Source organism: Blennius ocellaris (genome assembly GCF_963422515.1).
Source record: "Blennius ocellaris genome assembly, chromosome: 2".
Classification (NCBI taxonomy): Eukaryota; Metazoa; Chordata; class Actinopteri; order Blenniiformes; family Blenniidae; genus Blennius; species Blennius ocellaris.
Genome location: NC_137651.1, coordinates 11,978,047 through 11,991,426, shown reverse-complemented (window position 1 = coordinate 11,991,426; position 13,380 = coordinate 11,978,047). Strand labels below are relative to the sequence as shown.

The 13,380-nt window shown below is 40.5% G+C and overlaps 1 protein-coding gene across 1 annotated transcript in view; it reads right to left on the bottom strand.

Annotated features, from left to right (window-relative positions):
• The window catches only part of ift80 (intraflagellar transport 80 homolog (Chlamydomonas)), a 34,164-nt gene extending 21,129 nt beyond the window's left edge, over nucleotides 1-13,035 (bottom strand). The window contains exons 1-6 of the mRNA XM_080512447.1: nucleotides 12,823-13,035; nucleotides 11,013-11,123; nucleotides 10,812-10,880; nucleotides 8,653-8,762; nucleotides 5,992-6,081; nucleotides 5,773-5,910 (exon numbers count right to left, since the gene is read on the bottom strand). Coding sequence (XP_080368573.1) covers nucleotides 5,773-5,910; nucleotides 5,992-6,081; nucleotides 8,653-8,762; nucleotides 10,812-10,880; nucleotides 11,013-11,123; nucleotides 12,823-12,859 — 555 coding nt within the window. The 5' untranslated portion in view covers nucleotides 12,860-13,035. The remainder of the gene's footprint in view (nucleotides 1-5,772; nucleotides 5,911-5,991; nucleotides 6,082-8,652; nucleotides 8,763-10,811; nucleotides 10,881-11,012; nucleotides 11,124-12,822) is intronic.
• Nucleotides 13,036-13,380: the final 345 nt, after the last annotated feature.

Here is a 13,380-nt window from a genome sequence, read left to right as displayed (position 1 = left end):
TCAGAAGCAATACAAAAAATATTATGCGGCTTAATCTCCGCCAAGTGGACATACAAAGCATAAGAGTATTGTCTGCTTCATTGTTGATTTTCAGTACAGACGTTCGAATTGCTTTACAGATAGACACATATTTGTCTAAAAACAATATTTAATAAAAAAAATAACTGAACAACAAGACCATTCACTTTAAATAAATTATTGAAACACAAAAGTACTCAGTGTATTGGAACGCTTCACGACGTCTATCACCTATATGTCTAAAGATTATGATACTCTCTCATTGTAATGTTTATAAGTGTTACAGTCGTACACATCCATCCCGATGTTGAAGAGTTTTGCTCTCTCCAAAGGTTTTCAATTACATTTCGGTCAGAACTTGTTGCTGGCCAGGTTCAAATACACTGTTTTTTCTCTGGCCAGAGAATGTTGTTCCACAAAGATTGCAGCATGTCTATGTAGAAATTATATAGTTAAAACACCACTCCAGGCTGTTGCAGCACTGGGCTGAAGTTTTTAGATGTCTTGTTTGGTGTTTATGCAACAAATTTCACACAGATGATTCATCAAGTTTTCTTTATAATAGTGTCTCCTGGAAGTATGAAACAAGTTGATAACATTACAAATAGGGATGGGGCTGATCCGATCCAGTATCGGTATCCGGTACCGATATGAATGTAACTCAGAGATCGGAAATTTTCTATCCAACCTGCTGAGGTTTCTGGTCCACGAAGCCGCAACTGCAAAATGTGAAGTGGATTTCTTGAACAGAGGCGGGTCTCAATGAGACGCGTAGTAATGAGTCAGGAAATCCTTTCCACAGTTTGCAGCCAGCTTAGCATGCTGGGGAAGTAGCGCTATCCGACTTTTCATGACAAGTGTACATACGTGTGTAACTCGACGTATTTTACACTCAAAACGCCGCAAAGTATTGACGTGAATGTTTGTAAAAAGGCGTTGTACAGCAAGGCGGACACTCTGCAGCCAGACATCACCATTTTCAAAAACGCCAGCTTACCGAGGAGAACAGCTCCTTCCTAGGTGAGCAGGCGATTAGGGTTAGGGTCATACTCCACGCTAAACTCCTTGAAAACAGTCCCAATCATTTGTGTTGCATTAGAGCTGTAAAAATTGCAGTTTGTGCTGCCTTGCTGCAGAATTTCTCCAGGAATTAATAAAGTGATTCTGAGGTTTTAAAGATAGAACTAGTTTAATATGAGATGCAGACCCCACATTGTCCAATGTGAACAAAATAGTTTATACTGCTTTCTGACCTTATACTAACCTCAAGTTGCCTTTTGAGAGAATACACGCATACATTTGTACATTTCATACATTACTGTAGAGAGGAGTTCATTACAGCCTCATATAAAATCAACAATAATGATAATAACATTAAAGCAAACAGAGTTCTGGTATCTGAATAATATCGGTATCGGCAGATATTCAAATTTGGGGATCGGGATCGGATCGGAAGTCAAAAAACCTGGATCGGTGCATCCCTAATTACAAATTAGTTGAACCAAGGAGTTCAAGACCTGTGCCAAAATGCATTGGCCTTTCAAAGGTTTCTTTGATGATAATACTTCTGAAACTTAGATAATTCTGTCTTTACCACATTCAATCGAATCATGCAAATAAACAATAATGTTTTTTCTAATGTAATCCCGACAAGGTAGTTTCAAGAAATTGGCATTTCATGTTTATACTCCTGTGGAATACTGCTGAATTCTAATTTAAGTTAATTAAGCAAACTGCTTATGATTTGTCAGCTGAACTGTCAGAAAATGTTTTCGAATAAGATGCAACATTTTGACCATTTTCACACTGAAACTGAACTGATATTTGAAGTAGGTTGCAGACTGAGATGTTTTAGCATTTGACACATTACACACGAGTTTCCACGTCAGTGTGAAAATGGCTTTCGACTCCAATGTGGGGCTTGTTTCTCAATGCCTGTAGCATCTAGGTAACATCTACGGTACACTTCTACTCTGGATAATATAGAAACAACTACTATGGTCGATTGATATTTGAATGAATAAACTATGTTTTGTTTTGTGTATTTAAAAAAGCAAAACTCCTATTGTAGAAAAAAAAACCTCACACATGTGCAACCTTTAGAGGCAGAAGGGTGACACAAGGCTAAGGCTTTGGCTAAAATTACAACTATCAGATTCTAACTAAGTTGTCTACAGTTACATGTAGCCAGAAATAGTGGAGTAGGAAAATGGGGAAAGGAAATAGCATCATAAGCCGTACATATTGTAATATCGCAGAAGTGGGAAACAATTATACCATGGCAAACCAGAATGGGGACACGAGTAGGTATCTTATGGCTTCAACCTATCACCCCCCCCCCATCCCCAAAATACATAAATAAATAAGTACAATTAAAACAAAACAGAAGTCTCTGCACAGTTTCTCAATCGTGAAAACACATTATGATACATGTGTTTTCTTAAACAACCCTTGAAAAAAATTGTAAAAATGTAAAAAAAAAAAAAATTATTATATATATATATATATATATATATATATATATATATATATATATATATATATATATATATATATATATATATATATAACATGCAGAGATTTGAGTAACAAAACTAAGCAGCTATTATATTTATGTATGGAGGCATGGCTATACAGTGGAGAAAGAAAAAAAAGTGTACGGCGGAGAGGGGGCGGAGAGAAAGAAGTGAGAGGGTGCTTGCCTGGCACAATGAGTCCTACTTGTTAGCCAGTGACAGTGTCAGGGATCGTGACAGGGTCCAGACGCTAGACACCAGCTGCAGCGCCTCGTAAATAGACTGCTGTCTCGCAGGCACATTTGCACGGCAATGGCCGCACACACACACACACACACACACACACACACACACACACACACACACACACACACACACACACACACACACACACACACACACACACACACACACACACACACACACACACACACACACACAGAGGCATGTGGGCACATGCACGTACTATAGCAGGCACACAGACAGACACTGACTTATTGTGTCTCCCAAATCTTGTAAAAGGGACAGTGAACCTCTTTGTGTCTTGTGTGCGAGGTTAAACCTCCTGTAAAAAAAAAGAAAACGTACTCTATACACAAAAATGACAAACTCAACAAGGCTGTAACTATCACACTTGATGTATTAAAATTCAGTAATGCATTTAATTAAAAAAGCTTCTGATGGATAGAGGAGAAAAAAGAAAAGGGCAAAAAAACTTTGCGAGCAGTCCCGGGGTCCATTGCTAAAATGCTTAGAGTAGCACTTACCATTAATTTTGTGTAGGTGGACACTTTCCAAACGTGTGCCGATAAAATGAGATAATGTTAAAGCATGGAGGAAAGGAAAAAAAAAAAAGAGTTGGAAAGAGCTGAGAGTTTAGGATGAGAAGAGAGCCCAGTTGGACTGGAGGTGAAGGGGTTAAATACGCGGGACTGATCCTGCTGAGCCAGCAGCAATATGTTAAAGTGCAAGGTTTCATTGTAGCAGATACAGAATGAAACTCCTTCCCATTAGTCATGCTAGTAACTGAAAAGACTCTTCACACTGCTTAACCCTTGCTGCACCGCAAACAAACCACAGCCACAACACAGGTGAAGCACTTTCTAAATGGTTCCTGCGTTTGTTTGTAAATTAACATACCCAATTATCTTATTGTAAAGGTACTGAAGGGAACAAGTGTGGACATGTGCTCAAAGTGATCCCCCCCCCTTCTAAATGAAAGGACTGTGTGTCTGAAAGCAATTTGGATGGATTGACCTTTGAGGAGGATTTTTCGTTTTCTGAACTCTCTTTTTCTCCATTTCTCGTCCTCCCCTCCACCTCTTGAGCAAGCCTCCCACACCATGCTACAGTACACACTGTCTCAAAGGGGCTTAGGGAGGAGAAGGCAAGCATACCCTTCCTCCCATCGCAGCAGGGCAGAACCATAATCATCATAATTATCATCATCATCGTCATCATCGCGCTGCCTTCACCAAGACACGCCACAGCAAAGTAAGTGGTGCAACGATGAAACAATGGAACAAACCGACCACAAAAACAAACCCATAATGGGGGACTTAAGGTGAATCGGGTCATTACGAGAAAAAAAAAAAAGAGGCGCAAGTTGTGCTCAATTCTGACGGTTATAATCTTAATCACGCAGTATTTTCTGTTTTTGTTGAAAGTGATACAGGCTAGCTTAATGTGAACAATTTCATCATCTTTACAGCGGTCAACAGGCCATTTTCTATAAATTCCTTTGAAATTCGTGCTTCCAATCACACAATATAATAAGGGACATATCTATACTTGCATATTGCAACAATATCTCTTTAAAAACACACACACACCTTACCCCTCTGGATGAGATATGTGTTGGCTCTGACCTCCTCCCAGCCCATTTGTTGTACTGCACCAGCAAAAAAGACATTTGATCCTAATTGAATCAAAATGGAGCATGAAATGTCTGGCGATCAAGACGCGAAGGCCCGGCCCAGCATGTTTGTTTCGATTACAGCAAACGGTGACATTTCCACGTAAACTCAAATAAGTCCTGAATGTCCCGCGAGGAAACTAGTAAAATCGTTTCTTTCCAAACATTTAGCAATAATGAAACAACAATCGCCATTCGTCGTCTCTCTCATTTCCCCTCTCATTACTGCCGTTGCCATCAGCACCAGGTAACAACACGTGACACGAGGCTTAATGTGATTTACAGAGATGAGCCACACAATACAAAAGCAGGCTGCTCTGAAGAAAACCCTGAAGTGTATCACATGGGTCGAATGTTATAAAGTACTTGAATGACGAGAAAATATAAATAAAGAAATTAAACAAAAACAGAAGCTTATAAAATGTGGAAAGTACTTGGCCTCAGTGCTCCACAGTTGCATTGCTCCTGCCAGGTTTGTCAGCAACAGCTGCTTATAGCCGAGGTCAGGCTGATTTTCTGAAGTGCTACTTTTGTATTTCAGGGACAGACTCGTGTCTACTTTGTGGCTCTGAGGGGGCAAAAGTTTCTACTCAATTGTGTTAATATGAGACAAACAATGCTCAGGTCGGAAAAATGATATGTAATTATATCATATCATATATTTTGCGCAGTCTGTGCAATGCTAACAATTGTTATGAAGTTCAACCAGAGAAGAGGAATCCATTTTCTGTGTCCGTTTTGTTCAGTGTGTCACATCTGGCAACCCCAGTGCTGACCTTTCTGCCATGCGTGCTCAGCGTGACGTCACGTCGTCTTCTGCGCATGCGCTCTGGGGCCCGGAAACATTCGGTCCGATCCCGTTCACATGGTGGATCGCGTTTGAAATGATCACGCCAAAAAAAAATAAAAAATCGGATCCCAGCAAAAAAAATAAAAATAAAAATCGACAATCTTCTCGCCAGGAAGACACATGCATCAAGATAATAGAAGCTTGTTGATGTTATAAAAGCTTCACTTATCTTGTCACTCTTTGGCACAGCCACTGAAAAGCATGTCAACAATTTTATTCCCCAGTCAAGATAATATACCATCGCACTGCTGTTTGTTCAGGCTTGGGGGCTTTTTCTGTTTGTGCGTTATCCATGTGTGAGGTTCCCACATATTCATTCACCGTGTGTTAATGATTTTGGTCACCAGTTCGCTTTAAGACGGACTGGTGACCAGGAGGGCCGATGTCAACTGGGATCCAATCCCCTGTAACTCAAAGTGAGATAGCCAGTTTAAACATAAGGAACCGATGTACAATGTCAGGGTATCACTTACTCCCGTCTTGTCACAGAGCCACAGGGTGTTGAAGGAGCCCATGGCGAACACCTCTCCATCAGGAGACCAGGACAAAGAGGTGACGGGGTAGTCTTGAGGCGCGGAGGAGTGAAGCAGGCGGCCAAAGCTGTCCCAGACCTGTTGGAGAAGAGCATGGATGAAAGCCCAACTCGACAGCTTCTGACTCCGACGAGTCGGCGAAGAAACAAAACGACGAACCTTGTATTTACAGTCCTCTCCACCTGAAAGGATGAGGTCATTGACCGAGTTCCAGTCCACTTTTAAAACCACCCCATCGTGAGCCTTCCACTAGAGAGTATCCAAAGAACACAGAGAGAGAGAGCAACACAAATAATTTAACACCACATTAAGAAGAGAATCAAGATATAACTTAAAATTTTGCTTAACAGTCAAAAAAGTAAAGCCAAAATAATGATAGCCATGATAAACAATTCAAATTTGGATTCATATTTTTGCTCTTGAGGAAAGTTGTGTGTGTGAATAATTTTGTCTGACTCAGCCGAACAATTAATTGTCAACCTTCTGAATAACATAACAAGAAGGCCGTTGCTCAGCTAATCCCCCGCCGGAGCGCTTTATATTTTCTCACAAAGCCAGCTCTAAGGCAGCACACTTGGTACACTAGAGGGTGTTCCATGGGTCCTAGTAGATAATTATGTAGAATCTGAAAGGTCTTCTTCATAAGCTATGTCAAAATACGTCTCCAGAGCCCAAAAGGTGTTTTTTATGCACTTAGTGACCCTGTGACCTGATATGCAAATTAGGTCATGGTCACCATGGTGCCCCTTCTCCCCAGGTGGAGTGTCCATGTGTGAAGTTTGGTGACTGTGGGCCAAGGAACTGCTGAGAAATGAGGAGAAATGTTTATATGAAAATACATGTATTGTGCAACCATGATGAGCAAACTTCAGACCCTACCAATCTTCAAGGTCAAGGTCAGGTCACTTGGTGTACTGGAGGTTATCCCTGGAGTGTGTAGCATGTGTGTATAAAATTTCAGAGCCCTAGCTCAAAAACCTAGGCCTCCAGAGCCCAAAATGTGTTTTTAAGCACTTTGTGACCCTGTGACCTACTTAATATGCAAATTAGGTCAAGGTCACCATAGTATCCCTTCCCCCTCTGAGATGTATCCACATGTGAAGTTTGGTCACTGTGGGCCCAGGGGTTGCCGAGATATGGGTAGAAACGTTCGAACGGACGGACGGACGGACGTACGAAGACTGTTTCAAGATCCCCCTTCGGGGCCTATCAGCCACGGCGGGGGATAATAATAAAGAGCAGAACGTTTGTCACTGGGATCATCTCTTCATATTTTCATTTTGCATTCTGTGGAGAGGCTTATGCTTTCAGTTCTGCACCCTCCCCGTCGAATTCATGTACTCAAAAGAAACCAAACCAAATTTTCCACATGCTCAGTCTTCAACATCCCTGTGTTAGGAACTGTGAAGGTTAGATTAGGGAATTTTCATCCGTGGAAATGGTCACCACGGGGTTGGAAGGTGACGCTGTACGTTTGCACATTGTATGTGTGGTAATGGCTGAAAGAAGGTAAAATGATCAGATTGCCCAGACTTGGCTTTACACTGTGTGAACAAGGCCCCCCAAGTACTATTGAGCCTGAAGAAGCAGTAGTAAACAAATGTATATATATGAACCTATATTGCAAAATATTTTGCCATCTAATATTCTTTGATAAACACTGGAAAAACTTATTGGTGTACAACATGCAACTGGAGAACAGATTTTGTCGTGAATGTGTACTGAAATCCATTGTGAAGATGAAACCTGGCCTTATTATGCCTCTGAGGCACCATAAACCTCTGGGCTGGAGATTCTACGAGTTTGAATTGTCCCTCCATCACATTCATAGAATTGTGACGTGTAGAGAAAACATTCAGTGAATTTGATACAAAGTTCACAGAGGCTCCACAGAATACATTTGGTGACTGCGGTTAATACATTCACCAATTGTGGAAAAATGTCATGACAAATCACGATGGCAGTGGGGGGGGGGGGGCTTGGCTTTATTGCTGAGAGCCAGTGACAGAAGGGTGGGGGTTCAAACCCCACTGAGGGTTGGCTCAGGAAGGGGCATTCAGCGTAAAAAAAATATGCCAAGTTACACATGCAGATCACAATTCGCTCTGGCAAGTCCAGAGGGGAGCAGCCAAGAGACAATCAGTCATCATTTAACGCAACCAATTTTATATTTAAAAGGTGAAAGAGTCACCAAACAGTATTATATTGGTGTGCGTCAGCACTTCCCGAGTCATTACTTTGCTGAATAATACTGAAACTGACTCACGCTTTCAAGGAGTAACTCTAGAGATTTAAAAGTTGTGTGTCAAATTTCAGATTCTGGAATTGTTCGGCTCCAACATCCACATTTGAAGAATATTTGAAGGGTTGCCTCTGACAGATGTCACACAGCAAGAACGGCTCTGTCTTCAAAGCTGTAAAGCTAAATTATAACCTCAAGCAAAACAGACGTCGTAGAGTGAAGCCAGTGTGATGCAGCACATGAAACCATCTAAACTTGGTGGTTAATCTGAGGGTCTGCCCTCGGGCTCGTTTACTGCCAAAATCAGTGGTCACAGGATTGAATGTGTCACCTCCTTCAGCTCTTTACTGATGAAAAAAGAAAGTATAATGATAATGAGAACCACATGCAGAACCCCTAATTTGGGGTTCTATAAAACTTTAACTTGAATAAATATTCAAATTAATATGCACAGAAATAGCCAGCAGGAGACACATAATTATTGAAAGGGCCACATGACTTGGGGGGGGGGGGGGGGGGGGGGGGGGCGGGGTTTCCTTACTTGATTTACTGTTTTTATTCTGAAAGTGGTTGCATACCTGTATGACTTTGGCGCTGGGCTGCAGAGGCTTGATGAGCAGTTGTCTTCCTGAGGTGTAGAGGATCCTGTCTGAGTTTGGACTCCAGGCCACAGAATAAACCGGTGACCCTAGAAAAAAAAAACAAATATATGGGGAGGGGGGGAAGAGAAAAAAATGGTATTGTTCTTAGATAAATTAATTGAGCACTTGGAGGCCTTGAGGTAGTATTTGGAAAATGCTACTCGTGAAAAACATGTCTCCTGCTCTCTGACAAACTGGAGCCTGGTGTGAACAACAGCGAGAGAATATAGCAGAGCTAATGTGTCCTCTCACAAAGTATCCAATTGCCTGAGAGATCTCACCTCATTCAGCCTGTGCAGCAGCACTGCGCTTACAGGAAAACCAGCTGAGAAAATCAGTCTAAACTTCTACAGGATAAGCACAAATGTGTGTGTTGAATTGTGGCTGCGCGTGTGTGAAGGGGAGGGGGGCCTGACATTTAACCCCACTCCAGGTGCATGCGGTTTCTCACAAATGCCAACCGATCACATGATCCAAATCTGACGGGAGGCAGTGAAGGGAGTTGAGACGAGGTCCTCTTTCCTCCTTCTTGCTCTCAGTTAAAAACCTTTGCCTCGAGCTCCCGCTAAAAATGGGTCACGGTGGCTTAAAAGAACAGTCTGCTTCTGTGGCGCGTTTGACTGTCGTCGTTGTCGGTCCCGAAGAGAAGCAGCACCTGCAGTGATCTGGCTGCCATGTGGAGCGTGGTGTGCAACTGTGGGAATGCTGCTGAATCCAGGTGTACTGCAAATATATAGGTCTGTTGAGCCGACCACCACGCAGCAACTCATTCGCCAAACACTGAGCTAAGGAAAAGTCTTACTACACACGCAGGCTGAATTGCTGTTTGCCTGCCAGATTTTCCACACCGCCCGTCATTCAGCAGGGGTATAACCATCCATTTCCCCAGAAGCCAATCCCCCCCCCCCAAAATCTTTTTCCTGTCTCACAACTGAGGAGAAACATTTAATAAGTAAAACTGCACAATGAATCAATTAATAAGTAAGCAATCTGTAATGGGAACGCTGGATAGAGAAATGCCTCATTAGGAGGTTTTTATATGGCTTTTAATGAAACTCCACTCGTATAAAGCTTTGAAACTTTATGGAGCTTTTAATGAAAAAAAAAAATACACAGGACTCAGCTTTTGGTTGTACTGAGCATAGTTGCATCCTAATGCACGCACAGACACATTTGCAAAGCTGACAGTAGGAAAAGAATACTTCCTTTTTCATTGTGTTGATATAATGTATGGTCCTATAAATCAACAACACTTTTACAATGCAGCCACTGTATCAGTGCACAATGTGACACTAAAACGCAGGAGCAGCAGCGTCAATCGATATGTAAATTTGGGAGTATTTATTTGCCATCTGGGAAGATTTAATAGAGTCGACTTGAGAAGCTAATTGACATCAGTACTGCTTTACTCTGGTGCCAAACAGGAGCCACAACTTACACAAGTCGGAGAGAAAGAGAGCGAGGGAGAAGCTGGTGTGTTGTGTTTAATAAATTCCCCAAACTTGTTGATCAGTGACCAACTTCAAATGACTCTCGCAATAGGAGAGCTTGTTTAAAACTCAGTTGGGCTTGTTGTAATACTGTCAAATCAAGTGAATCAATAGTTCTATCTAGAAGGGTACATGTAGGCTTTCTAATAAACGTAACAGCAGCGTTGTAAATTCAGGGGTACTATATTATGATAAAATACAGTTTTTTTAATTGCCTTTAAAATTTTAAAGTGGCACAATTAAATGTTAATAATTACTTTTAAATCATACCTAGCATACCAAGAAACTGTGAGTAAAGGGGGTTTTAGTTTTAGTTTTTTAGTTTCACAATAATGGTTGCTGTCATTTAGAACAACTTTCTTTTATTCAACAAATGAGCAAAGTCCTGCTATTATTGTTACCTTCACACAGTGGAGATAGTAAACATATAACAAATAGAAATGCTTTGCTCTGGAATACGTTTTTATTGTCAGCTCACGTATGTTTCAGAACAGTTTATGTCATTTATATAACCATATATATAATCAGATGCCACCTCACAGATTCACCTGATGTGCAAGCGAAGATTCTCCGAACTTAAGTAAACCAGCTTTCATTTCACCTCACCTTGGCTGGCCAGCGTTGAGCGCAGCATCCCACTTTTGGACCATATCTTGATCTGCCCATCTTCTCCGGCTAGATAAGAACAAAATAAGATAAGAACAAAATTAAGAGATTTAAATGAAGAGGATGAATTTGCAACATCGATTTGAATCTCTAAAGAGCATTTGCCAACTGGCATTGAAACGGTCCTCCTGTCATCTTCACCTGTGATGAGAGCAGTGCCATCATAATTCCATTTTCCCGCCAGCACAGCTCCTTTGTGTGCTTCAACACTCTTCTCAATTCGCCCCATCTTGGAGACCAGGTGAAACTTCCCTGGGAAGACAGAGAGTGAAAAAAGACTTTGACTTCACGGCAATTTCACGGTCTTGGACTGAGTCATTGCGTGTTAGTCTCTAATTCAAAGAAGACATGTGCATTGTAATACAGTAGTGGGTGAGCTCTTGTATATAAAACACTGCGACTCTGAATGGAAAACACTTTATGATATATCAATAACACAAGTGATGACAAAATGTTAATTATTTTTAAAAAGAAATACACAAATATATATATATATATAAAAAAAAAAAAGATAAAAGCATGAAGAGGGAGGATGAAACCAAAGGACTACATTTGGAGGAATTAGAGCAACACAAAAGGGTGACCAGGCATGAAGTCAGTTATTGAATAAGCAGGATTGATACATACTTTGTAGTGACATGTATTAAAAATTCTGAGAGTTCTATGTAATTTCCGGTGGCCAAAAATGGCAAACTGGGAGGCTGCTGTTGCTCCTCTCCCATTTCCAAGTTTGGACATCCCAATGAAAGTGGATGTTACTGATCCCACGGGTACCCAGTATAACTGGCATGTACTATACAACTGTACTGAAGTAATGGGACAAATAACAAACAAGCTTTGTTATTGATATTTTATTGCTTGTACGCTGAAATTAACAACCCTGGTCTGAGTGGCTAAACTTTGTGTGAGGAGACTTATGAGGACAATTTGTTAAATTTGGTTTTCTGACACAAACGCAAACAAAAACATCTGAAAAACTTTGCAGTGGGAAAGTACCGAGGATGCAGATGTAATAAATTCTACCTATTAACTAAATATTTTATATTTCATTTATAATTATTGACATAAACTGTCATCAGAACATATTTATAGAATACTCTACTTTGGAAAGGCAAAAATGTCATTTAAAAAAAAGCAAAAACAATACATCCGCCATAGGAAGAAAGGCTGACTAATCAAATGAGAGCAGAGAAAAGCCACGCCGTTGATATGAAGTCCCCCAAGCTAATAAAACACTATTGAACTGCTGTATTTTCAACTCCATTATAATAATCTCTGATAAAATCTTATTTATTCTTGTAGAAAATCCAGATATAAATTTGACATTATTGAGTACACACCCAAGATCAAAAAGAAATAAAACTGATAAGTCAGGACAGGGTTTCCATTATTGTCTTTCAAGTATTTAAGTTGAACCAAAAATATACAATGTTTAAAAGTAATATTACAAAAGAAAAAAAAGTCACAAAAAGTGAATTGTAAAATGGTCTTTCCTACTTTCTGGTCTGCCAGAGAAAATTGCTGCTTCAGTTTGTGGGTGCGTTTATGCAACCCTACACTGCCATTAGTGTTGTGACCACACGTTGCTTGCCATAACAGTACATCCATATTCTGTGTGTTGGGATCTAATATAGGCTGAATAAGAGACACCATTGGCCATGTATATGTGAGTCATAAAGCTGTACTAATATTACAAATATAAAACTTAAAAAATTATTATTATTTTTTTTTTTTTAATTGGATCACTTACTATGGTATATTTAGTTTAGCTACAAGAGCACAACTAGTTGAAATAATTTATTGTTTTTCCATAAAACAAAAACTACTCACCTACTCTTTTCAAGCAACCGTCAATGGACTGAAACCAAACCATCTTTTGTAAAACCTAACTTTTAAAATAATTTTACACCTCGAAGACCTCAAACTATATATAAATTGGATCAATACTTACCGTCAGTGCTGGTAAGGACAAAGATCTCAGCCTGCATCTGTTTCTTGCCACCAACAGTTTTTGGGAACCAGTGCAGGTCGACGGGGTAAATGTCCTCAGGAAATCTGACAACCAGACTGGTCTCACTGGTCAGCAGGTTCCACTTGAGGATTTGATGGTCCTCGCTGCAGGAGTACAGCTCATCTGCTGTGGTCCATCCAACACAACTTACAAGTTCCTTATGTGATCTGCTGTTAAGGAGCATTCTATTGAGTACTCTTTACATCAGACCAGGCAACACAACACACCACGTTTTTAAGTTGATTTCTTAACACTACTTAAAACAGTATAATAATTTATCCCTATCAAAGCAGATGTACAGAAAAGGAGTGAATGACATCACGTGGAGGATATGTTTGGGTTCCTTCAGCAGTGATGTTTTCAGTCTCATGGTTGACACTGCTGATTCACAAACAAACAGTTAGAGACCGATAAGCAAATGACTACTGACACATTTCATCCATGAAACTCCCAAAAATGTCCATTTTCCTGATACGCTGTTGGCAGAGATTCCCCACT